At 40.0% G+C, this 27,596-nt stretch overlaps 1 protein-coding gene across 8 annotated transcripts in view; it reads left to right on the top strand.

The window, feature by feature from the left end:
• The window catches only part of ARID1B (AT-rich interaction domain 1B), a 434,025-nt gene that overhangs the window by 334,189 nt on the left and 72,240 nt on the right, over positions 1–27,596 (top strand). For 6 of the 8 annotated variants that reach the window (XM_075862678.1, XM_075862676.1, XM_075862674.1 and 3 more), the window contains 3 exons: positions 2,949–3,128; positions 7,972–8,278; positions 15,900–16,028. In XM_075862678.1, coding sequence (XP_075718793.1) covers positions 2,949–3,128; positions 7,972–8,278; positions 15,900–16,028 — 616 coding nt within the window. The remainder of the gene's footprint in view (positions 1–2,948; positions 3,129–7,971; positions 8,279–15,899; positions 16,029–27,596) is intronic. The other 2 variants (XM_075862679.1, XM_075862675.1) reach the window with 1 other exon arrangement.

The following is a 27,596-nucleotide window of genomic DNA, read 5'->3' as shown; positions in this document are numbered from 1 at the left end:
TTTGGGGTCATCTGAAGGCAATTGTCTATGCTGTGAAGATACGAGATGTGCAGCAACTGAAACTACGGATACTGGAAGCCTGTGCTAGCATTTCTTCTGTGGTGTTGCTATCAGTGTGTGAAGAGTGGGAGAGGAGGGTTGCATTGACAATCCAACACAATGGGCAGCACTTTGAACACATTTTATAAGTGGTCAGAAACTTGTAAATAACTCATGAAAGAATAAAGTAACATTAAAACCAAGCACACCATTGTTTTTCTTGTGAAATTCTCGATAAGTTTGATGTGTCACATGACCCTCTTCCCATTGAAAAAACTAAAGTTGGATACAAAATGGCTGACTTCAAAATGGCCGCCATGGTCAACACCCAGCTTGAAAAGTTTCCCCCCTCACATATACTAATGTGCCACAAACAGGAAGTTAATATCACCAACCATTTCCATTTTATTTAGGTGTATCCATATAAATGGCCCACCCTGTATAATACAGATATTGCCCCGCTCCTGAGTCCTGACAAGTGCGGCCGCAGTCAGCATGAGGTGATGCGGCCGGCGCTGCACTAATGATTGCCGGCACTGAAGACGGAACATGGTGGGCGCACTGCAAAACACCCTCATGTTCTATGTTCAGTTCCTGCGCCACCACTCATTAGTGCAGCGCTGACCTCATCACCTTATGCTGATCACGCGCATTTATCGTCAGGAGCGGGGCAATGGCAGTATTACACAGCCGCAGCCCCGCGGTGGCGATCAAAGAAATCTCTCAGCTGTTGCGCTATTCACCATAATGTTGCGATCAAAGCTGACCACCGCAGTCAAGGGGTAAATGAGAACGGGTGACGCGATCGAGGGACATACCATACATGGGCAGACAGCTCAGGGTCCATTGAAGGACCCCAGGACTGTCTAACCATATTTCCTGTTGTTAGGGCATACTAAGGTATGTCCTAACAACTGCCTGTGTACTATCATAGATATATGCCAGTACATTAAAGTTTAAAAATAAAAAGTAAAAAAACATATTGATAATGTTAAATAAAAAAAAACACCACACATTTTTTTACGATAAACATTAAAATAAGTCTCAATACGTAAGATATACACATATTCGGTATTGTTGCAACCATAATAAAATTTATAGCGTAATTTATGATGTTTACGCTGTTATAAAATAAAAACTGCTTTCTTTTACTTATTAATGTGAGGCACGAGGTATTCTGAATTTTGAACCTCCGTGTGCCTCACATTAATAGTAATTAACCCCATCATGTACCTCACACATTAACCCAATGTTGTCCATTATGACTGAGGAACATGATGGGGTTAATTACTATTAAAGTGAGGCACATGGAGGTTCAAAATTCATCACACCACATGCCTCAGATCAGAAAATGGAAAAACTTTTATTTGTTGTCAAAAGTATCGTTTTGGTATCGAGTATCGCAATACTACACATAGTATCGGTCCGAAGTCTAAATTCTGGTATTGTGACAACCCTACCTTCTACCAGCTCAGTCACCTACATGGATGGGGAAATAGGTAACAAAAAGACAAAAGTACTTAGGATTTTCTTTAATTGGCCACAGTCTTTGCAAAGGTTATACAGTACATTTCAAACCAAAAGAAACTATATTTTGAGAACAAGGACAAGAATTCCTCAACACTGGGTTAGAAATAAATTGCTCTGATGTTCCATTTTTGATGTGAATTGCATTACATAATAAGCCACTAAGGTCATTATGTTAGAAAAATCCTTGCAGTGGACCAGCAAATGAATCTCTAGCTGGAGGAAATGTAAGGAAATTCCTTCTCCTGTGCCAACCACTGAACGATATATTTCTCTTTCATTAAGAGGTTCTTCAGCAGCTGCAGCATGTATTATACAGTTTCCCAGCTGCTGCAGAACATAAAAATACAGCTGCTGCAGACCTTTACCTTCTTTATAATAAGGATGAGAGTGTTTCATATTAATCCTTAAATAAATGGTTGACAAGAAGATTCCAATTTCTCTTCAAAGAGGTATTGCAGCAGTTCAGGTTTATATTATTAAAGAAAATAATGTACTTCTATAAATTATCATTAATATTAGAAATAACCTTGGAGTTCGGTGACATGTATAAATGCATTCAGCCTGCGCTTCTGATCTTATCATTTACAGTACTGATTGTATTATCATATATTTTATTTATATGCCGAATTTAGTTATAATCATCATATTTTTCACATGATTTTTCTGTTTCTTTGCATTAAAACATGTTAAACTCTGCATTAGGTATCATTTTCCATACATTTTTCAAATTTATGCATAAACTTCATCTTTGCCAGACCGTGGCTTCACTACCACAAAGGTAGAGCACACAACTGCTATGTGGCCCCCTTGGAGAGGGGGCCCTGCACTCAAATGCTTGCCATTACACAGCATATGGTGTACGGATTTATGTATCTCTCCTTGAGTTTTATACTAGCGGTATATGTAGCTCTCATGGAGTTTTATACTAGCTGTATATGTAGCTCTCATGGAGTTTTATACTACCTGTATATGCAGCTCTCATTGAGTTTTATACTAGCTGTATATGTAGCTCTCATGGAGTTTTATACTAGCTGTATATGTAGCTCTCATGGAGTTTTATACTAGCTGTATAAATCCATATGCAGTGAGGTCTCCAGTGATGGCTGCAGACATCCAGGATTTTATCATTTAACTCTACGACTGTTTAAAGGGAAGCAGGAGATCTGGAGCTCTATGTTTAAAAAAAACAGAGCTCTGTCCCCTATGAAAATATAGTATGAAATGATGGTGGACGTTAACAATAATTCAGTATTAAAAAATAAATATGCACGCATGAAAATCATGGAAAGGCAGTTTCTAGGAGATTTCTTTAAAAAACAACTTTTAAAAAAATTAATTTTAAGTCCCTTTATATTGTTTTACCTTTATTTAAATTATAGGTTACATGCCTGGAGTCCAAAGAAACCATCAACTGTCTCAGTATGGACCTCAACAGACTGGACCCCCTATGTCGCCTCATCCGTCTACCGGGGGTCAGTTGCATACTGGTATGGGCAGCTTTCAACAGGGAAACTCCACTGCCAATTATGGACCACAGGTGAACCAGTATGGACAGCAAGGCAAGTTTTAAACTTACAAATACATTTCATCCCTTTATATAAGTTTCTTTAGTACTCTTTTTTCTCATTTTTATTATAAGGTAGTGTTTTAAAATTATACAATATTCCAATTATTGATCCCTTATTCACCTGATGAATAATCTTCTACGGACTTCTGTATTGTTAGTACTGGGTGGTGTCAATTTTATTTTTAGTAGTATACAGTAATAGTATAATATCCTTAATAATCATTCCTTGTCCAGACTACATACATGTAAAATTATTGTTACAATATGATTACATTAACAAAAATTCAATCCCTTGGCTAAATATAAATGACACATAAAATATTTACATTAGGGCAGTTAGATGTTAAATGATCAGTCTCATCTGCAGGGTTTCCCCCCTGGGAGAAGCAGTTGGCTGCTGGTTTCTGCTTTAACAAATGCCAGTCTGGGCCTACATCTACAAGTGTGTGGGCACCCGGACTTGGCTTTGTGACACGTCCAGCTGACATGGGCCAGCCAGGCAGCTGCTGGATTCATTGTCTTTAATGTTTAGGGCCATCTGTTTTCTGTCAAAGTCCTCGCCAGTGAATTGCTAATCCATTAGCAAAGCATAGGAAGATGACTGGCCTCCTTATTCCTGGATTTCCCTCTGTGCTATTTCATGTATTAGTCTTTGGTTTAGATTAAGATGTTTACTCTGTTTTAGTTTTACACTAGTTATTGTAGGGACGTTTAGAATAAGTCAGTGTGGTCAAGTATAATGTGGAAGTTGCAAGTTCGTTCCCCTTTTTCGTACGATATATATTTCTGTCATTGCTTATGGTGTGTATTACAAAAATTATAGAGAGTTTTGAGATTATATTATTAAAATAGATTATTATGGAAATAGTTTTCTAATCGAATGTTGTGGAAAATAAATGCAAGATCTGGGCAGGGAGTTCTTTAGGACTTCCTATGGTACAATAAGGAAAGAGAATCTAATAGTAGTTAATATTTACGTAGTGGTCTCTTATACCTAGGAGCATTATACTGTAAAATGTTTCTATCAAGTGCACATAACATTCAACCCAGCCCAAATAGGACATTCACGTTGCGTTTTGTCCTTCCGTTGGAGGTATTGAAAAGGGGACGTTGAGTTCTGCATTGCATATAAGACTCTGATGCTGATTGGACCTTGTATGAGCCACGCTGAAATGCTGAGGGGTCCTGTTGGGTACAAGCGGAGCAGTGAGCATGCGCCTCTTAATAAACCTGTAGCATCTTACTCCAGCGGAGCAGTGACTAAGACTGGCGTATAAAATGCCAGTCCTAGTAAATCTGCCCCTAAATATCAATCAATAAGTAGTTGGCACATAGGATAGACTGCCTCTGCAGAAAGGAAAAAAAGTGGCGCCTAAATAGCACCAATCATCTGGGGTTCTTGCGGCATTATTTGATGTTTATATGAAACTTATTTACAGATATGTTATTGGACATTTTCCATTGAAGTCTATTATTCAATCTTCACGTTGATGAATTTCTTACTAATCCTGCTATGAATGTCTCATTTTTGTGTCTACCATATATGTGTTGTTTACTGTGAGAGCCCATTTGGACACACCGTACCACAAGGACTGGCATCTAACTCCACGGATATCCTTATACAATTGTTGTGCCTGTCCTGCATAACCATAAGCTGAGCAGCATATCTACATACAGTGGGTTTACTACAAAACGGCTCAGCCCATGAGCCTGCTCCATACACCCCCTCCCCCGCGCCTGACGTGAGCCGTATCCATACGGCGGATGTCGGGAAGGGGTTAAAAACCCAACGCATGAAGGAGAGGCACCTTTTCTATTTCTGGGGTCTAGTGTTAACCATTATTCTGTATTGCAGTAAATAAGCTAGAACTCACCTCCACTCATTTATACCAAATTGAGACAAATACTCGAATTCGTGTGAGGTCAGTTTTTTTTTTATTTCTGGAGAGTTTTGGCTTTCAATGTCACTCCAATATCAGTTAGGTTGCCAGGAGAACTATTGAATATAAAGGAATCCATTCTGTAACTTTTATTATATATTGTTGCTATAAAATGATGATATTTAGAATTATAATCAATGTGAAGTTGGTTACTACATTTTTGTCATAGCTAGATACAGCTACATTGTTGCATTTCACTATATATATATATATAGAATTCTTTAGGTGTTAGATTATCAAGCATTCTAGAGCTAGACACGTAAAAGTCAGTTTACACTGATCAATTATTGTTATAATTCTTAATGATCATAACTAGAATTGCCCAGTGTGAGTGGAGGAGTAGATGAAACAATGAAATTATTATACCACCATAAAAATCAACAACATTGGGGGCGCAGTTTGTAAATATAACTTCAAGTGACACGTTTTTTTTTTTTATATATAAAGGATTGCCCTGCATATTTACAATTGATGCCTACCATACAGTTCTTGTGAGAACTGTGGCTAAGCAGCAATGGTGCATCGGCTGGGAGGAAGCTCCATCCTGTCAACTGCTAACATTGTCCTGATGGAAAGATTTTTCAAAAATAATTGTGTAAAGACACATCAAATGGTTATTTCCATATTATAAAGTTATGGCATATCACTAGAATATACCATCACCTTATGAGGAGTAAGGATCTGACCTCTGGGACCACCATCCATCCTAAGAATGAAGGGGCTGCAGTACTAATTTAGCGATGCGTCCCTTTCTAAGTCTTCTTTGCATAGTAGTGCACCCAGCTGTACAGGTAACTGCAGCTGGCCCCATTTACTTGCTAAATGCTTGCCTGGCCCCTTCATTCTCAGGATCGATGGGGGCCCTGAGTGGTCGGACCCCCACCTGAGAGATGGCATATCCTAGTGATGTGCCATAACTTAATAAGATGGGAATAACCCTTTAAGCAGGCATTTATTAGATCGGGTTATTTTAGAAAGGAGAAGACAAAAACTAAATTTAATAATAATTGTTCTATTTCATGTTTATTTTAAAGAGGCTCTGTCACCAGATTTTGCAGCCCCTATCTGCTATTGCAGCAAATAGGCGCTGCAATGTAGATTACAGTAACGTTTTTATTTTTAAAAAACGAGCATTTTTGGCCAAGTTATGACCATTTTTGTAGTTATGCAAATGAGGCTTGCAAAAGTCCAAGTGGGTGTGTTTAAAAGTAAAAGTCCAACTGGGCGTGTATTATGTGCGTACATCGGGGCGTTTTTAATACTTTTACTAGCTGGCCGTTCTGATGAGAAGTATCATCCACTTCTCTTCAGAACGCCCAGCTTCTGGCAGTGCACAGACACAGCGTGTTCTCGAGAGATCACGCTGTGTCGTCACTCACAGGTCCTGCATCGTGTCACACGAGCGAGGACACATCGGCACCAGAGGCTACAGATGATTCTGCAGCAGCATCGGCGTTTGCAGGTAAATCGATGTAGCTACTTACCTGCTAACGCCGATGCTGCTGCAGAATCAACTGAAGCCTCTGGTGCTGATGTGTCCGACACGATGCAGGACCTGTGAGTGACGTCACAGATCTGCACTGCCAGAAGCTGGGCGTTCTGAAGAGAAGTGGATGTTACTTCTCATCAGAACGCCCAGCTAGTAAAAGTATTAAAAACGCCCCGATGTACGCACATAATACACGCCCAGTTGGACTTTTACTTTTAAACACACCCACTTGGACTTTTGCAAGCCTCATTTGCATAACTACAAAAATGGTCATAACTTGGCCAAAAATGCTCGTTTTTTTTAAAATAAAAACGTTACTGTAATCTACATTGCAGCGCCTATCTGCTGCAATAGCAGATAGGGGCTGCAAAATCTGGTGACAGCGCCTCTTTAAGTTGGAAGAGAGGTTTGTTACTATGAATAATTATTGGTTCTCTTATACAGTCCGCGTATGTTATATTTAGATGCATAAAACCAGATTTATACAGAAAAAAAAACTGCGTTCTAGCCCCGTAAAGAAATATGGCTTGTAATTTACATTGTTTTGGGTTGGAAGACGACCGCAAAACCTTTCATCTCTTGTATGTGTCAATCTACCGCTCTCCGAATCACTGAGTGCAATGTCTGTCGTTATTTGGACAGAATGCCTAATATCACTTGCCAGATTCTTGACACAAGCTTATAATAAGCAATGCTGCATATGAAGAGCTCAAGGTGCATTTTCCCTTCCTAAAATAACTAAATAAATAAAAAGATCAGTGATGGCTTTGATTTGAAATCTGGCGTGCTGCCTTACAGGCCTAGTGAAGTTCCGTAGTAAGTTTTATACAAAAATGAATGTAGGTTAACTTACGCCCTCAAGCTTTTATCTGTTTTTTCCTCGAAAAGCTTTGTGCATTTTTAGTATTCCCGATTTTAACCTCTTCACTAAAGTGCTTGAGTACTCTGATTAAGTGATTGATGTCTAGAAATGTTGGCAGGGGGTTCATGCTGCAGGCTGGAGATGCTGCTTTAGCTGTAATAAATTAAACGAAAATACCCAGTTTCATGCCTATGGCTTTTTGGAGGCTGCTTTTGTAAAAGGACATTGTAGTGAAGATTGTCTTATAGATGTATTTTATACATATCTGTCCCAATTTTTGAAGGGTCAGTCCTTCTTTTGGATCACATGTCTTGATCACGCTTTACTAGCCATACTTTTTTTTAATCAGGTGTATGGCTTGTATAGCGATACATTATGCAGTAATTTTGTGATTTACCGATAATGTAGCAAAGTTCACAGTCTATCATCTATCAGGACCCATTGATGCCAGATGAAATGCCAGAGATATTTTACTATAATTTCTTCTGTTAACACAATTTATGTATGTAATCATTCTAATATTGTTCTATCTTTATTATTTAAGGAAATTACTCAAGACCACCATCATATACTGGAGTACCAAACACAAACTACAGTGGTCCTGGTCCAGGCATGAACATTAATGCAAACAGCCAGATGCACGGACATGGACAAAGTAGCTCCATGAACATGGGAAGAATGCCTGGGAATGCTGTACAGAACAGGCCGTATCCCGGAAACATGGGCAGTATGACTCCCAACTCTCAACAAGGAGGTGCAGGGATGGGCCCACCTATGCCAAGTGTGAACCGTAAGGCGCAGGAGGCAGCAGCAGCAGTGATGCAGGCGGCTGCTAATTCTGCACAGAATAGGTATGTTTGGTGAAGTGTTTGGCATGTAATGCCCATTGTGATACTGTTTTTCTGCACATTCTGCCTACAGCCAAGCAACAAACAATACTATAGTCTGAAGTCTAACTGGAAAACACTTAAAATGGTTATAATAGTTACAGCACAATGTAAAAAAAAATTCTCTCTCTAGTTACAGTTTAGTAAATATATTAGGGCGGATTTACTAAGACTGGTGTTTCATATGGCAGTCTTAGCTTAAAGCCCGCAGGAGTCATATTTTTCACATATTCGGTTGTCCACGCGCCACAGAGTAAAATCTACGTCAGCCAGAAGCTGACATAGATTTCCACTAGAATTGATGCCAGTATCTGTAGTAAATTATAGTAAATACGTCAGACCGCCCCTACCGCTAAGCTACGCCCACTTTTTAAAAATTTACTTTTCTTATACTTTTTATTTTACTTCGATTAACCAGTTCAGGACCGGGCTATTTTGCGCCTTCAGGACCAGACACCGTTTAGCCATTTTTAGCACGTGTTAGTTAAATGACTATAACTTTTTTATTTGTTGGGCTAGCGACGTGATTTTTGCGACGTTTTTTCCGTAGACAATGCAGGTTTCTTTTTTTTATCGTTTTTATACACACCTTTTTTGCTATTTTAGAATTTTTATTCATAAAGTTTGAAAATAATAGTAAAAAAATAAGCTTTTTTATGTTTCAGCTATTTTATTGGGTAATAACATAGTTTTACCCTAAAATAGACCTATTATTTGTGATCGTCATTGTCTACCGTAAATTTTTATATATTACATGTCTATATTAGGGTAATTGGGTCAGCGCTAGCGTTACAAAAATGATTGGCGGGGGGGGGGAACGTTTTTTTTTGGGGTGGGTATTTTATGTGTATATATTATTTAAATGTGCAGCCCCAGTTACAGGGGAAATCAGCCCTCTCATAGACGATTGTCACTAATAGGGCTGTGCTGGGTCTAGTAAGACCCAGCAGCAGTCTGTCAGTAACGGCACCCGGCGATCATGTGACCAGTCACATGAACACCGGGAGGAATAGAGGCAGCGGCGTGTATATTCCTATACACAGCATTCATTGAGCGCTGTGTAAAAAGACATCGGAGAAGACAGAAGCAGCAAAAGCTGCTCCTATCTTCTCATCAGGGTCCCCGGCAGTCACTGACAGCCGGAGACCTGACATTCAGCTGCCCGATCGTGCGGGCAGCAAGTTAAAAGCCGAGCCGTAAAAAGTCTATGGCTCGGGTTTTAAGGACCCTGACCACTGGCCGTAAAAATACAGCCAGAGGTCGGGAACCAGTTAATGTATATTTTTTTGCTCCACTAGGGGACTTCTCAAAGCATTTGTTTGATTGATTTTATAACGCTTTGGTATACTTCAATTACTAAAGCATTTCGGCCGGTCAGGGTAAAGTGTATTGGTATGTGCCTCTGGTATGGTATGGCAACCTGGGCGACTTTGTTAGGCCCCCTAACTGCCATGGCAGCCCATCAGCAGCCTGCAATTGCATTTGCAGGCCACCGATGGGTGACAGTGGGAGCCCCCCTCCCTCTGTAAACTACTTTAAAATGCTGTGGTCGCTATTGACCACAGCATTTAAGGGGTTAAATGGAGTTCTCTCTGATCTCGGAAGTTGCAGCGGATGCCCGGCTGCCAGTCACAGCCAGGCTCCCACATCTATCAAGCTGCGATAGCTTGTTTGTTCTGTAGAGACTGCAGATTCTACTTGTCCCGGTTGCAGTTTGTTCAAATCTTCCATACAACCTCTATAGCATTTATCTCCTTCCTATACGTATTCGGCATCTCCTTCACCTTCCCTATTTTAACGGGGACCCGGCCATGGTGAAATCCAAGACCGAAAGGTTGCAAGCCATTGTCCATTGCAGTGCTATTCGGTGGGGAAAAGGCCATTGAATTTCATGTTTTAGATAGAAGAATAGAGTTAGGATTAAAGAAACAAACTTCATTGAAACAAATATCAATGCTTCCCCTCGTGTACCTATGTTAGGTCTGCCACATAGGGTCTGTCGAAAATTTGTCTTGCCCTGTACAGTAACAATATTGCCTTTCATCTGTTTAGGGTTTTAAGATGGTTTTGAAACACCAGTATGTGAAAACTGCACACATAAAAGGTTGCAGATAAATGGTGGTTTCCTCTGGCAGAGTTCTGAAGTCATTTGTGTGTCACTGTTGGACATAAGATTTTTCATTCAGGTTTGCTTGCAGCATCAGTTGGGTCGCAGTTTGTCATCACACGTTTATGCCATTGCAAATAATTTTCATTACATCTTTACTGTAGAGAATACATCCGTTTATGTTGTCTTGTGGAACATAAAAGGACACTATCAATTCCAGTTGTGCGACTAACGTTTAATTGGTAGGTTTGTAGTCGGCTATTTTTTCAATCATGCTTACGTACTACATTTTATTTTCCATTCATCAAAACTCCTGGGCCTAGATAATCTAAAAGCAAAAAATAAAGTCACAAAGTCTAGAGGCTAAAAGTGGTAATTAGTAATCATATCTGAAGTCCACATCAAAAGCCCATTTTCAGGATAGATCTAGACCCTATGTTACCACTGTAGCCCCGCTTAAATACAGTTGTGACAACATAACCTTTCCCTATATCATAAACTATAGACGTGACCTAACAACCTTTGAGCAATGACCAAGCAACTGCAAACCTGAATCAAGGGATTAAATTACAGAGTTTATTTAAAGGGAAAGTCCACCTTCGCAAATATTTTTGAAAATAGTCTAAATTTAATGTAATTTTTTTTTCAGTTATACTCCCTTCTATCATAGTTACATAGTTTATAAGGTTGAAAAAAGACGAACGTTACTAACCTAAAGTCTAACCTATAATCCTACCATGTTGATCTAGTGGAAGGAAGAAAAAAAAATGAGGCCAATGCATATTGCCTCATTAGAGGAAAAATACCCATAACTTGCAATATTATATATTTCAAGCAAGGCATCCAGGTCATCCTTAAACTTGCTCAATGAACCAACCGTCACAACATTGTGTGTCAGAGCGTTCCAAAATCTCACTACTCTTACAGTAAAGAATCCCTGTCTGTAATGTGGTGAAACCTTTTCTCTAGATGTAGAGGATGCCACCTAGGAGTAAAATGATCATTAGAAAGATCTCTGTACTTTCCATTTATATATTTATACTTTGTAATCAGATCTGTCTTTTTTTCTAAACTGAACAACCCCAAGTTTGATAACCTTTCTTGGTATTGCAATCCACCCATTCAATTAATCAAAAAGGTTGCCCTCGTTTGTACCCGCTCTAGTTCACCTATGTCCTTCTTATATGCAGGTGCCCAAAATTGCTCACAATATTCCATATGTGGTCTGACTAGTGATTTGTATAGAGGCAAAATTATATTCTTGTCATGTGCATGATTTTATCTACCTTGGCAGCAGCTGCCTGGCACTGGTCGCTGGAGTCAAGTCTCCTGTCAACCAATATCCCGAAGTCTTTTTCTGTAGCAGTGTATTCAGTGTTTTACTATTTAATATATAATTACAGAATTTTTTATGTTCGGCACAAGTTCATAACCGGACATTTATCCACATTAAACTTCTTTTGCCATTTCTATGCCTAGACCTACATCTTCTCCAAATCTTTCTGCAGTATTGTAGTATCCACCTCTGTGTTGATTGCTTTACAGAGCTTCGTATCATCTGCAAATATTGACATTATGCTCCGTAAGCCCTCTACAAGGTCATTAATAAACATAATAAAAAGATCTGTCCCCTACTTTTTGCTAACCTACCATATATAGCAAGAAGTAGGGAATAGATGATAGGGAGTATAACTGCCAGATAATACTACACATTGTTTGTATATAGTGGTTAGACACAAAATGGCAGGGACATTTTTAATTAACCATTTGTAAAGTTGTCACTTTTTTGTAAAAAATGGTTGGGAAGGTAGATATTTTAAGGCATCTTTAAAGGGTCCTTGTAGAACTACACTAGTAAGTTATCTCCAACACACTGACTAAATGGCCCCCAGAAGTGCTGAATTGGGAACACGTTGCATAATAGATATACACTATATGGATAAAAGTATTGGGACACATCTCTTAATCATTCAACTCAGGTGTTTCATTCAGTCTCATTCCCACAGGTGTATAAAACCAAGCACCTAGCCATGTAATCGCCTTTACAAACATTTGTGAAAAAATGGGTCATTCTAAAGAGCTCACTGAATTCCAGTGTGGTACCGGCATAGGACGCCATCATTGCAATAAGTCAGTTCGTGAAATTTCTTTCCTCCTAGATATTCCGCGATCATCTGTGAGTGGTATTATTGCAAAGTGGAAGCATCTAGGAACTGCAACTCAGCCACAAAGTGACAGAGCGGGGTCGCCAAGTGCTGTGACACATAGTGCATAAAAGTCGCCAACGCTCTGCTGACTCATGAACTAAACCTCCCCTGGCATTAACATCTGCACAAAAACTGAGTCTGGAGCTTCATGATATGGGTTTCTATAGCCAAGCACAATGGCAAGCGTCAGATGGAGTAGTGAATAGCAGTCCGCCACAGGTCTCTGGAGCAGTGAAAACGTGTTCTGTAAAGTGATAATTTACGCTTCTCTATCTGCCAGTCTGATGTACGCATCTGGGCTTGTCGAATGCCAGGAGAACGTTACCTGCCAGACTACATTGTGCTATATGCAAAGTTTGGTGGAGGAGGGATATTGTTACGAGGTTGTTTTTCAGGTTTTTTGCCTAGGCCCCTTCGTTCCAGTGAAAGGAAATCTTCAGGCTTTAGCATACCAAGACATTTTGGACAAGTGCATGCTTCCAACTTTGTGGGAACAGTTTGGGGACTGCCCTTTTCTGTTCCAGTATAACTGTGCCCCAGTGCACAAAGCAAGGTCCATAAAGGCATGGTTGGGTGAGTTTGGTGTGGAAATACTTGACTGGTCTGCACAGAGCCATGACCTCAACTGGATTGAACACCTCTGGGATGAACTAGAATGGAGATTGCGAGCCAGGCCCTCTCATCCAACATCAGTGTCTGACCTCACAAATGCTGTTCTGGATGAATGGGCTAAAATTCCCACGGACACTCTAAAGTCTTGTAGATAGGCTTCCCAGAAGAGTGGAAGCTGTTTTAGCTGCAAAGTGGGGGACCAATTCCATATGAATGCCTATGGTTTTAGAATAGGATATCCTAAAAGCTCCTGTAGGTGTTAATGTGTAGGTGTCCCAATACATTTGTCCATATAGTGTATGTAGCAGATCCCATCACTGACCTCTCTTTGTTGTTCTTCCACTATAAATGCATGGGATTCCTAAGGGAACTTTTACATGTGGGATATTTACCGCTGGAGTCATTTACAACAATAGCCAGATGTTACATTGTTATGAATGTGACTTTTAAAAATCCTCTTCAAACAATGCTGTTGAAAACCATATGACTTTTAACCATATGTTGCATCTTTTTAAAACAGAGACATGCGCTATTCCTCATATCTTTGACACATTTTTACCTAAAGAAAAACTAATAATAAAAGTGAGTTAAAAATGCACAGTAGCGTGACCGTTTTACATAGAACACATTACACAAAAAAAAAGGTTTTTAAATATTTAGGTATGTAGGTAAAAAAAATTACCCCAAAAACACCACACTTAGGCCTCATGCACACGACCGTATTTTTTCCCACCCGTAAATACTGGCGTAAATACGGGTCCGGTGTCACACGTATTCGACCCGTTTTGCACCAGTATTTACGGACCCGTGCCCGTAAATATGGGTCCGGTGTCACCCGTGTTCCACCCGTATTTACGGGCACGTTTTTGGCGGCAAAATAGCACTGCACTAATCGGCAGCCCCTTCTCTCTATCAGTGCAGGATAGAGAGAAGGGACAGCCCTTTCTGTAATAAAAGTTAAAGAAATTCATACTTACCCGGCCGTTGTCTTGGTGACGCGTCCCTCTCTTCACATCCAGCCCGACATCCCTGGATGACGCGGCAGTCCATGTGACCGCTGCAGCCTGTGATTGACCTGTGATTGGCTGCAGCGGTCACATGGGCTGAAACGTCATCCAGGGATGGCCAGGACGTCGGGCCGGATGTCGAGAGGGACGCGTCACCAAGACAACGGTCGGGAGACCAGACTGGAGGAAGCAGGAAGTTCTCGGTAAGTATGAACGTCTTTTATTTTTATTTTTTACAGGTTGCTCTTTATTCTGATCGGTAGTCACTGTCCAGGGTGCTGAAAGAGTTACTGCCGATCAGTTAACTCTTTCAGCTCCCTGGACAGTGACTATTTACTGACGTCGCTTAGCAACGCTGCCGTAATGACGGGTGCACACATGTAGCCACCCGTCATTACGGGAGCTCCATAGACTTCTATGGACTGTCCGTGACGTTATTACGGCCTGAAATAGGACATGTTCTATCTTTTTTAACGGCACAGGCACCTTCCCGTAAGAAAACGGTAAGGTACCCGTGGCCAATAGAAGTCTATGAGCCCGTTATTACGGGTCGTAATTACGACCCGTAATAACGGGCGTTTTTTACGGTCGTGTGCATGAGGCCTGAGACCATGCTTTGTTCTGAGAAAAGAAAAGGGAACCCCCACCTTAAATAAAAATATTAACTAACATTTGGAGACTGTAAGTTTCAGAAGAACCACAAAAAAGAAAAAAAACATGTATTTTTATGCAGTTTGTCCTGCAGTTTTTGTGGTGCGATTACGGCAACTCTTCCTGCCACACAACCACCTCAGCTTTTTCAAATTTTGAGTGGAATCAGTGGACATTGGCACACTGTGTATGCTGAATGCCACATGTTTTTCCTTTCAGGCCTTTAAGCCCCATGCGCACGGCCGTGCCCTTAATAGTGGTCCGCAAATATGGGTTCGGACAGCCACACGCATTTTTGGCCCGTGCTCCCATATAAAGGCCCGTGCTCCCATTTTTGGCCCGTGCTCCCATATAACGGCCCGGACACCTTCCTGCAAATATACGGGAAGGTGTCCGTGGTCAATAGAAATGAATGGGTCCGTAATTGCAGAGCGTACTTATGGTCTGCAATTATGGACAAAATCTACAGTTGTGTGCAAGAGGGCCTTATTCAGTATTTTTGTGTAAAAAGTTAAAGAGCCCTGTCCTAGCGGCAAAATATCTTTAAATAGTCAAGTACTGCACATCCTTTTGAAACTTTTAAAATAATTGTGTTGCCTGGCAATTTACTCACTTCTCCTTACTATAGCCTTCATTTTGGAGAATCTAAACAGTTTTTATTTTTTTATTTTTACTAAAATACTACAAATCCTTTTTACATAGGATGTAAAATATGTTAATATCTATCGATGAATTACTCGTCAAAAATTGAGCGCTCCACACGCCAAAAGTTAGAAAAATATTGTTAAAATATGGCTACGATTTCTACATCCGATCACCTTAGGAGGCCCTAAAAACAAAAGTTTCTTTAGAAAGATTCTGTCAGCATTCCCTATCAAGCTTTCCTTGTATTATAAAATGTTACTTGACTATTCTCTGAAGTTTTTTTGCTGGTGGATGTTAATTGGCTCATTTGATTAAAGTGCATATCCAAAGTAGCCTGTTCTTTTGTCCTGCTTTAGGCCACAATACATTAGGTCGCCTGCTTATCCCAGCCAGTCTGGGGCTGGCGGACGCACCATGTTTTCCTCACAGCATCCCAACTATGGCAACTCTCAGGTTCCAATGATGCATCAACCTGATCAGTACGGGTAGGTAGAACTGTCCTGGCTTTGGGACCCTGGGCATTAGTTTGTTTTGTTTGTCTACATTTTATTTTTATTTTTTGCTTTTTCTTTGCCTCTTTGTGGCATGTATTCCCTGCCATGGTGTGTTTGCTAGCAGTGGAAGATTTACAACTAACCTGCAAGTTGTGCTGTTACTAACCTGGATTATGGGAAGTGCATGTCTATTAGGCATTGCCACAACATCCTGCATGGCTCATGGTCATTCTACCCTTCATGCCTGCAAGGGTGGCTGTGATGGTCCCTCACAAGAACTGTGCCTCTCATTTCACTTGTTGCCTTTTGTGATTGTCATATTGTATGTTTTTGTCTGAGAAAAGTGTTTTGTGACATACATGGTTACCATGAATGCAATGTTTTCTGCTCCGGTTACTCAGAACTGACTTTTTCAAGAAAGTATCTTTGACCTTGAATTTATAGATAGCGCAGTGTTTTTCAATCTCTCTATGCTTTTAAAAGAGGACAATGATCTTGTCTTTTTCTAGAAAGATTAGAAATGCTTTTGTATTTGTTGCTTCTTCTCAAGTCATTTATGTGATTTGTCAGTTTCTGATTTCTTTAGGTCACACTGTTATCATTCATAGAGACTAAAGCGCTGAGAAGAAAACACTTATTTAACCTTTTGTTTCGGGTCATAGAACATTAGACATAAAAGAGAAAAATTCACATTACATGTCATCACATAAGGAGCATGTAGCATTCATGGCATATGTTTTTTTTTTTTAAATAATAATTTTACTATTGTGGAATATGTGAAATAAATCTCACTTTTTTATTTTAGTTTTGCCTTCTTGCTTTTACTTAATTTCCTTTTACTTTTGTTAGTCTATATCTATAGCTCATTTCAACAGGATGATCATATAACTTTGGAATCTGATCTGTCCAGTCTCATTTTTGGCCAAATGAAACTAAATTAGTACATCTGGTGCTCAGGGTCTCACTCACGCATTCAAAAGGGGGAGCCGTCTCTGCGCCATGTTTCTGTTCTTTAGAAATTTATTTAAATCTTTGATAATCAAGATGTTCTGAGTTCATCCTACTATTCATGGTGTGGTGGAATGTAGTTGAGTGAAATGTAAATTTGTACCCAAGGTTCATTATTTTAACTTTACGTTTTGTCTGCTTCATTCTGGTTGGCATTATTTCCTGCTACACTCCAATCTCCATCATCATTTCTTAAAGAATCATTGTATTTGGAAGTGTATTATGTTGTACTTGATTGTCTAAAGCTGGCCATACAGTAGTTAATTTGGACTTGTTGTTCATAGTCGGTCTGGTTAAAATGTCATTAACTGTGATAGATATGTGCAATGTCGGTGAATAGATGGAAGTGAATTCTGTTTGTGATGAAAATAGCGCATGCAAATTGGCTCTGATCAATTGTTCATTATTTCTGAAATATGTCTAATATTACACCTAAAGAAGAGTCACAGAAAATATCCCACATGTCCCATCTACTTTTTGGCAGATATTTGCTTTCGGTCACTGATATAGCATTTTGTGTCACGAAGCGGGACAATAGATATGGTCTAAATCTGTAATTGCAAACAACTATAATCACTAGTGTATGGCCAGCTTAAGGTCTGGGCTGCACAACAACTTGTCCAGGCCCATTGATTTGCATTTATCTGCACATGACCATGACCTAGGGCCACATGGAAGTTTCCATTTCTGGGCCCAGCATAATAATATGATAATTACGACAAAATCGAAATCGTAGAAAATATGAATGAACTTATGTGGTTTTAAGAAGCATCTTGTAATTTACTTGATGGATTGATTTTATGTAAATAAATATATTAATGCACATGTTATCTGTTTAGCCCATTTTAACTCGCACAATTTTGTATAAAATGGGTGCAGAAAAGCTATAAAAATATGTAAAAGCTTTTCACTGTGTAGCATTACAGACTTAATTCCAAGAAGATTCAAGCCCTTTTGTTAACTCTTACTGTTTCATCTTATGAGCAAAATATCACACATGGACTCATATACTGTAATTATTCTCTTGGTTATTATTCCATATCTCACGACAGTCTCCCACGACATCATATATATTTCATGGTTGACTTATAGACCACAAATTACCAGTTAGACTTCTTCTAATTTTTATTGTTACAATTTAGAACTATTGTCCTATCATAACAAACTTAGAGAATAGTACTTTATACTGTCATCAAGCTTTTCAGCTGCTGGTTTGTATCATTCTGCCACAGTGCCTTTTTCAGGGTTCTTATAAGCAGAATACCATTGTGCTATAGCAGCCATTTAGCCTCCTTACTGCGTACATGTTTTTGTAAAGACCCGAGTTGTGTATTTTCATTTGGACAATGAAGACATATCATTTGCGTTGGGATTTAATTCCAGTGGGTTTTATTATGCTATTAACATTGATTGAAATTGGACTAATTGTTTTAAATAGTCCCTTTAATTTTGCTATTTTGGAAAAAGTTTTCTACCATTACATAATAATTATGACTATAATGACACTTTCTCTAAATGTTTGGGTTTAAGAAAACTAACTTTCTATAGCCTGAAGTAATTAAAAATGGATTATTAAAAAAAACATTTACCAAATAAACTTCTGGTATGTTAAAAAAAATATTGTATACTATCCTTTTTGTACAGTTTGTGAAAGCTAATGCTTTATTATAGCTAATGCTGTACTACTCCCAGTAGCATACTGAAGAAGGGTCCTACATGGGGGGACTAAAATGTAAAGAGTTCAAAGTGAACAGCCTAATAACATTTTACAAAAAAGGGCTTGATTGAGCGGAGTTATTAGATATAAGTTTTAAATAGTCTTCTAGTGATGTCGACATTCGTGCCTCCAGCCACAATGCTGCTAAAGCAACTATACATCTCTGGGGGTTTCCCCCACAAAGCTCCAATAAATGGTTTTCCAAGCCCTATAAAAATGTTGAAATAAATAAAATATGGGTTAAAATTATGTTAAAATTGTTTTTTTACTAACCTTTAGTGGTGTAAACAAGGACTGTCAGGGAACCATGAAACTTTTGGTATAGGAGCAGCGGGGGACTTGAAAGGTAAATGCTACTACTTGTGTAATTTTTACCTATGTTTAGTCTTTCATTACAATAGGAGTTTTCCAGATGAGGTTTTCACTGTTGTACGGTTGCCTCGGTGACAAAATTACCCCATTTCCTGGCTACATCTCCCGTGCCAATATCGCTGAAAGTATACTTTAAATCTGGGTTAGATGAGAAAACATTTACAACCATGCAAAAAGATCATCGGGTGCAGCAGGTGGAAAAAATACTCTCATTGTAGACAAATTGTTAATATTTGATTTCGCTCACAAAAAAATTATTAACATTAACCAACATATAAAAATGGGAACTCAGCACTCCAAGTATTATGCATTAAAGAGGCTCTGTCACCACATTATAAGTGTCCTGTCTCCTACATAAGGAGATGGGCGCTGTAATGTAGGTGACAGTAATGCTTTTTATTTAAAAAAACGATCTTTTTTCACAACGTTAGGAGCGATTTTGGTTTATGCTAATGAGCTTTCTTAATGCCCAAGTGGGCGTATTTTTACTTTCGACCAAGTGGGCGTACTTTTACTTTCGACCAAGTGGGCGTTGTACAGAGGAGTGCATGACGCTGACCAATCGGCATCATGCACTCCTCTCCATTCATTTACACTGCACTAGCGATATAGTTATATCACTGTGCAGCTACATACACCACCCCTAACATTACTACAGTGTCCTGATAATGAATACACATGACCATCCAGCCTGGACGTCATGTGTACTCAGAATCCTGACACTTCTGACTCTTTTTTTGTGAGATTCCGGCAAGTGAAACCAAATCTCGTTTACCGCCGTGATCTCGCGAGGTTTGGTTTAACTTGCCGAAATCTCACAAAAAAGATTCAGAAGTGTCAGGATTCTGAGTACACATGATGTTCAGGCTGTATTTCATGTGTATTCATTATCAGGACACTGTAGTAATGTTAGGGCTTGTGTATGTAGCTGCACATAGCGATATAACTATATCGCTAGTGCAGTGTAAATGAATGGAGAGGAGTGCATGACGCTGATTGGTCAGCGTCATGCACTCCTCGTACAACGCCCACTTGGTCGAAAGTAAAAATACGCCCACTTGGGCATTAAGAAAGCTCGTTAGCATAAACCAATATCGCTCCTAACGTTGTGAAAATAGATCGTTTTTTAAAATAAAAAGCATTACTATCACCTACATTACAGCGCCCATCTCCTTATATAGGAGACAGGACACTTATAATGTGGTGACAGAGCCTCTTTAAGTGATATTTTATTTAAAGATTCTGTCCCTCAGAGTGTGCGCTCTCTGATATGAATACATAAATGGATATTACTAGAACAAGGGTTGAATGCGACCATACGTGCACCTTTCCCAGGATGTGACTGCAGCATGTCCTCTGATAGGATAAAGATTATGTCCATCAAAGCTGTAGGACAGAACAACCCAATCTAGGTTTGTTAACCCCTTCGTTGCCGGAGATAAAAATGCATTTTGTACTATAAATTTTTCAAAATGATCCAAACATTGTAAAACAGATCTAGCTATCGATAAACTACTGTATACCAGTATGTGAACTTTGATTTATCTCCACCTAAGCCTAGGGGAGATTAATGTTGAATATTTGTGGATTTAATCATACTATTTTTTATTTCTGTGTATATTATTAATTTTGTAGTGTCTGAAGAAAGTCGATTGTATAGACCAAAACGTTAAACCAATTTTGAATTAATACTTTTCTCTATATGTGAAATAAAATATTACTTATTGCATAATACTTGGAGTGCTGAGTTCCCATTTTTGTAGGTTGGCGTGGAAGCCTACTCGCACACCCTTAAAACATGGAGTGCTGCGGGATCACAAAAGTACCATTAAACAACAGTCAGGAAAAACAGTCGCAATTGTATTTTAAAGAGGCTCTGTCACCAGATTATCAAATCCCTATCTCCTATTGCATGTGATCGGCGCTGCAATGTAGATAACAGTAACGTGTTGTTTTTTTGTTTTTTTTTAAAGTTATGAGCAATTTTATATTTATGCAAATGAGCCTTTCTAATGGACAACTGGGCGTGTTTTCTCTTATTTCCAACTGGGTGTGCTTTGTGTTTTAAGCAACTGGGCGTGTTTACTTCTTTCACTGCACAATCACACTGTGCTGAGGATCATGCTGGGCTGGAACAATGAGAAGTGTAGGACACGGCTTAGTCACTGATTGGTCAGCGTCATACACTCCTCTGTACAACACCCAGTTGGTAAAAAGTAAAAACGCGCCCAGTTGTCCATTGAGAGTCATTAGCATAAATCTAAACTAGCTCGTAACTTGCTCAAAAATGATCGTTTTTCAAAATAAAAACTACTGCTGTTATCTACATTACAGCGCCAATCAGATTATGTAGGAGACAGGGCACTTATAATCTGGTGACAGAGCCTCTTTAAGCGCTGAGAACGGTCCTCAACTCTTAGGCTCTGCACACTGTCCTAGTATAGTTCCAACCAGGTGGCACATATTTAGTACCAGGAAAATCTTTCTCAAAGATCCGATCCCGTCCTTGAAACTAAATATACCATCTTTATGAACTTTGCTTGCTGACAATAAATGTTAATATTCTTGGTTACATTTAGAGGCTGAAACTATTAGTCCAGCTGTAGTTTGATACAATTTATCAGTATAGGCAATCCATTTTAAGCTTAACACAACACCACCACCAATCTCTTTCCTTCCTGACTTCAGGCTGAAAACTCTAACCTAGGCTTATACTTTGCAATAAAATCTCAGCTAAGTGAACAGGACTAAGGGAGGGGATGGGTTTTCTGAAGGTGAGGAAGCTTTCCATTTATTGACAGCAAGCAAAAATGGTAAGTGAACTGAAACATTGAATAACTGCATTATACATTAAATAAGCTTTAAATTAGACCTAACAACCTCTTTAAGATATTGACTACTATGGTCTCTTTCTCTTATGTAAAACACCATTATTGGGGTTTTACCCCTTTTTAAATTATAAAAACATGTCTGGCTTAGGCTACGATTAAACGACAGTGAAAAACGGCTGTGTGATGAGTTGTTTTTTTTTAAACGTCCGTTTTCAGAGCACTGAAGTTCTATTGGTGTATTCACATGGTAATTTTTTTAACGGCCCGTTAATACAAGCCACCATAAAATAGGACATGTCCTATTTTTGTCAGTTTTCACGGCCCCACGACTCCCCTAGAACTTAATGGATCAGTTTTTAACAGCCGTTTTTCAGAAATCAATCCTTGTGACGGCCGGTAAAAACTGATCCTGGCCGAGGATTCCCTGGATACAGTGCTACTTTGAGCGCTGAACACGGGAAACCCTTGACGTCACTTTCCATATATGGACAGTGACTTCAGGGGCTCCCTCTAGAAGCGGGGACTCCTGTCTACGCAAAGCCCTTGACGCTCCTCTTGGGGGGAATTCCTGTCTAGAGTGTTTCCGACGCTCCGGCAGAGGATTCCGCTCCTGGAGAAGCCCCTGGCGTCACTATTCATATATAGACAGTGATGTCAGGGGCTACTCCTGGGGCGGAATCTCCAAGCAGAGCATTGTCGCCTTGGCAGGTGATTCCGCTCCTAGCACCACCCCCCTGAATATAGCACCACCACCCTCCTGTAGATGGCACCACTACCCCCCTGTAGATAGCAGCCCCCTCTAGATAGCATCACTGTAGCTCCCTCTTGGAGCGGAATCCCCGGCCGGAGCATTGCCGATGCTCTTAGAGGGAGCCCCAGATGTCACTGTCCATTGGTATATATGGACAGTGACGTCAGGGGCCCAACTGGGAGTGTAATCCCCATCCAGAGCGTTGCGAACACGCTCTGGCTGGGGATTCCGCTCCTAGCGGTACATTTGTGCTATCTACAGGGGGGATGGTGGTGCTATCTACAGGTGGGGAGGTACTATCTACGTGGGCACTGTCTGTGGCACTGTGGACACTGTCACTTTATATCTGGGCACTGTGACACTATCTACAATGGGCACTGTGGCACTATGTGGGAACTGTCTAAAGTGGACACTGTGGCACTGTTTACAGGTGCATTGTGGAACTATCTACATGGGCACTGTGGTGTTTTCAGGGGGTTGTGACAAAAAGCCCTGACAAGTGAAATCCATTCAATTTTTTAATGGCCATGAAAAGCTGATGTTGAACGGATGAAAAAAAGGCCATTAAAAAACGGACAGGTGGACTGGAAATGGATGAAAAATTGGAGACACACTGATGCAAAATGGCCATGAAAAACTAACAGTTGATCGGTTTTTGATGGCTATTTTATGTTCCATTATTGTGTAAGTCTTGGTTGTCTTTTGCCTCACCCAACAAAGCAGCTGTTCTTTGTATATGTGACCTTCTCTGGTCAGCAAAATTTCGGTAGGACGTGAACCCAGTAAGACAGCCATCTGCAAGGTTTTAAGCATGTTTTTATTACGGTTAGAAATCTCATTTAATGACGTGATAAAGCTTGGTGCCTCAATGCTATTGCTGTTCCATTTACCTTTTATATTCTGCAGAGCAGGACATTCTTGTGGTTACGCAAGGACACATTTTGTAGCCATCTAAAACTCTTACGACTGTGCTGTGCCAGGTCAGGCTTTTCATTTTGCTTTGTAGCAAAGGAATTTATACGTTTATTTTTCAAGAGTTTTGTTATCCTTGCTCTGTGGATTTTGCTGACCATGAACTAAATACCCTTCATCTCCTATCTGAAAAGTACTGTGGTTCTTTGTTGATCATGCACTTTGTTCAGTACCAGGCTGCTTTATTCCTTTCGTTAATTAATGTTGCCTTGCATCATATCTTCTCATGGGTATAGAGAATATTTTAACAAAAAACATGTTTTCATAAATAAGTATATGGCAATGTAACTTAAAGGTATGTCAAATAATGTGTGCAGTGAGTTTATGAAACAACTATTTTATGAATTTGTGTATACAGACTTGCACGACCAAGCACCCAAGGTTGGTTTCATACAGAAAAAAAGATGATCCAATCAGCGATCTAATACACATGTACATAGAAAGATATTTTGGTATGATGCACACACAAAAAAAATGATCCCCAAAATAGGGTGTCCCTCACATTCACCATTTTCAGGCCAGTATTAAAGGGATAATAGTCCATAAATTGAAAGGATTTTTAGGATAATCCGATCATAGCAACAATTATGTATAAACAGCCCTCATTCCACATAAACAAACATACAAGCTTGGATCAGCTGCACTTTTTTCAATCCGGCAAAGGGATATACTTAAGCTGCTGACAGACACCTCTGGATTCAACTTATTTCCTGGGGGAACAAAGTATTGGGAATGTTGGCATTCCACATGCCCTACCTATCGCTTCCCTGATGGTAGAGATCAGGGCATAGATGGGCTGCCCCCATAAACTTTAGGTCATTGGTCAATCCTAACGAATTCGCAGATTCGACTGACTTTAATGTCTATAACCAGCATGAGTTGCAATCAATTCTTGAAAAAGCCGAACCGTAGCTGGCTGCAGATAAATGTTGCATGCCCTATGGATGTATATTTGTGTACTTGGACTGTATTTGTAGAAATTAGCTATTCTGCGTAGATATGGAGAATCTTGGTTAGGAGTTCAGATTAAAATAAATCTATTTAGCCTTGAAAAGAGACGACTAAGTGGGGACATGATATAAATATATGAATGGCCCATACAAGAAATATAGTGAAAACCTGTTCCATGTAAACCCCCCCCCCAAAGACAAGGGGGCACTCCCCTTCCTCTGGAGAAAAAAAGGTTCAATCTCCAGCGGCGGCAAGCGTTCTTTACTGTGGGCACTGTGAATCTGTAATTTTTATATTTATTTATTTTTAGTTTGTTTTTGTTTTTTTAACCTTCTTCTAGACCAATAGGGGTAAAATAAAGTGTTCTATAATTTCTCCCATCCCTTCCTTCTATACTTTGGTTGAAGTTGATGGACATATGTATTTTTTTCAGCCGTACTAACTAACTATAATACAGTTAATGCATCTCTGGTTAAAATGCATCATAATTGGATTAAAACAATAGTGTGATAAATAATGTGACACGGAGTTTATATGTTGTCTGTATTACAAGGGTGTAAATAATTAAATTCATAATATACTAAACTGCATAAGGCCTTATTCACCCAAACTTATTTCACATCCATGTGCTGTCAGTTTAAAGAACCGCACGTTGACCAATGCAATTCAATGGGGCTGTTCACACATTCATGGTTTTGTATGGAGCGGATCTGTTGTGTAAAACTTACCGCATGTCTTTTTATTTATAGCCGCTTTATATCCTATATACAGAGCAGCTGCATCTAATGCTGAAACCTGTATCAGTCAGGTAAGCAGCACTGACTGGTTCATTGTCAGCGGTTCCTGCGTGTATCTAACACACAGGATCAGGCTGTTACCGATCACATCTAAGTTCAGGGGTTGGCTGGCAAATTCTAGCATGGGGGCAAGCACACAACACTGACTCAAAGGGTAAAGGCCCATTTTTTACCGGTTTACCTCCGCCTACCATATAAAGACGGTAGAGGTGACTGGGCTTTAAATTGTGAAAAAACGGCAGCTGGTTGTGCTTTTATGTTGGGATTGCATATGCAAACTTTTGGTTCCTGATCCTGTGGTTTGCTGTGATAAAAAATCATAGCAATCACTGCGGTTTTGTGGTTGAAGCTGTGTCGTTTGACTCCGGCAGTTAAAGGTAATTTTGGGTACAATAAATGAATACAGTACAGTTATATTCAGTGACTCACAGGTGACATCTTCTCTAGAGTAGTTTACTTTCCCTTTTCTACTCCATCCAACCCAGACTGCTATGACGACTGATTCCAACCACGACTCGTCGCTGCAGAATTTAAAACACAGACATGTTGGTTCCTCGCTTTTCCGGCATCCTCACCACCTATATCCTACCCTCTAAACAAATTTGTCATCCACAATCCCCAGACAGTAAAAATGCTCATTTTGGTGCCCCACACAATAAAACTTCCCCCTCAGTAACTGTGTCCCTTGATAATAGTGCCCCCATACATTAATAATGCTCCCTTTGTGCTCCATTACAGTAATACCCTCTTTGAGCCCCCATATAGTAACAACGCCTCTATTAGTGCCCCCATTGTACTCCCATACAGAAATAATGGCTTGCTTTATTGCCTCCACATGGTAATAATGCCTCACTTTTGCCCCGTTTGCTCCAAATAAATGGTGTCCCCTGCGTCCTGGCTTTTGGAAAAATACCCGCTGCCACCGGTAGGCCCACTTCTCCCTTGGGCCCAGTCGTGGTTTTAGAGGGCTCTTCTTGGCCCAGAGGGGAAGGGGGCCGCAAATGCCAGCAAGCTGATCTTTTTATAACTCTGACAGGGGCCCCTGTGGGGGCATCTGGTAATTGCCCGGTCCCCCCCTAACACCACCTCTGTAGAACTCTACTCTGCTACCTGTCAATGAAAAAAATCATCCGCCTGGGAATTATGAAATGACGGGAAACATTTTTCCCTGTGGTGGATGGCTTTTTAGTCGACAGGTAGCAGAGGTACATGAAGGGAATTATTTTTCATTGACCTCTAGTTTCTATTGCTGCGCAGAGCAGAAGAAAGAAAACAGCTGTAGGTGATAATATTTTTTCGTTTTCATACTGCTAACTTTTTTTTTTTTTTTGTAGGTTTCGCTGGACCATTTCGACTATGTTGTAATTAGTTGGTCTACATTTTGTAAAAACTAAAATGGTGAAAGAGGGTTGTCTGGAGAGTTTTTATTTCACTAAAACATTTTTTGTGTCTGTATCTTTTTTAATACTTTATCACTGCCTTAGTCATGTCTGTTGTCTGATTGACCGCGTCCATTACTAAGATGGGGCTTCGTATTAGCCAGAAAAAAGTTACCACTAACCTCATATTATTACCCCGTTAACCACCGCCACCAGGGATACTAGGAAGAGCTGGGTACGATCCAGTACCCGACCACCTGAAGTGATGATCAGGTACAGGGATGGCCGCAGGTTGGTATTATGAGACTTGAAGGGCCAAAAACTGTGTCCCTTTCCACCCTGGTGAAGCAAGGCTGCTGTTGCTTTATTATATCTGGCTGGTTATGAAAAATGGGGGTCCCCACATAGTTTTTTATTTTTAAATAAATAATTAATGGAAAAACAGACATGGTGGTCCCCCCCATTTTTCATAACCAGCCAGCTACAATAAAACAGCGACAGCCTAGCATTACCAGGGTGGAAAGGGCCACGGTTTTTGTCCCTTTCCAGCCTGATAAAACCAGCCTACAGCAGAAGCAGCACCTGGCTATCACTTCAGATGGTCGGCTACTGGATCGTACCTGGCTCTTCCTGGGACCCCTGTTGGTCGTGGGTGCCAGGGTAATAGGAGCTTAGTGCTAGCCTTTTTACTGGCTAACACTAAGCCCCGCCTTAGTAATGGACACTGTCAATCAGACAACGGGCATTACTAAGGCGGTAATGAATCATTAAAAAAACAGAC

This window comes from Rhinoderma darwinii, chromosome 4, assembly GCF_050947455.1.
Source record: "Rhinoderma darwinii isolate aRhiDar2 chromosome 4, aRhiDar2.hap1, whole genome shotgun sequence".
Taxonomy (NCBI): Eukaryota; Metazoa; Chordata; class Amphibia; order Anura; family Rhinodermatidae; genus Rhinoderma; species Rhinoderma darwinii.
The sequence above is the reverse complement of the archived record's forward strand: the minus strand, read 5'-3'. Positions and strand labels throughout refer to the sequence as shown.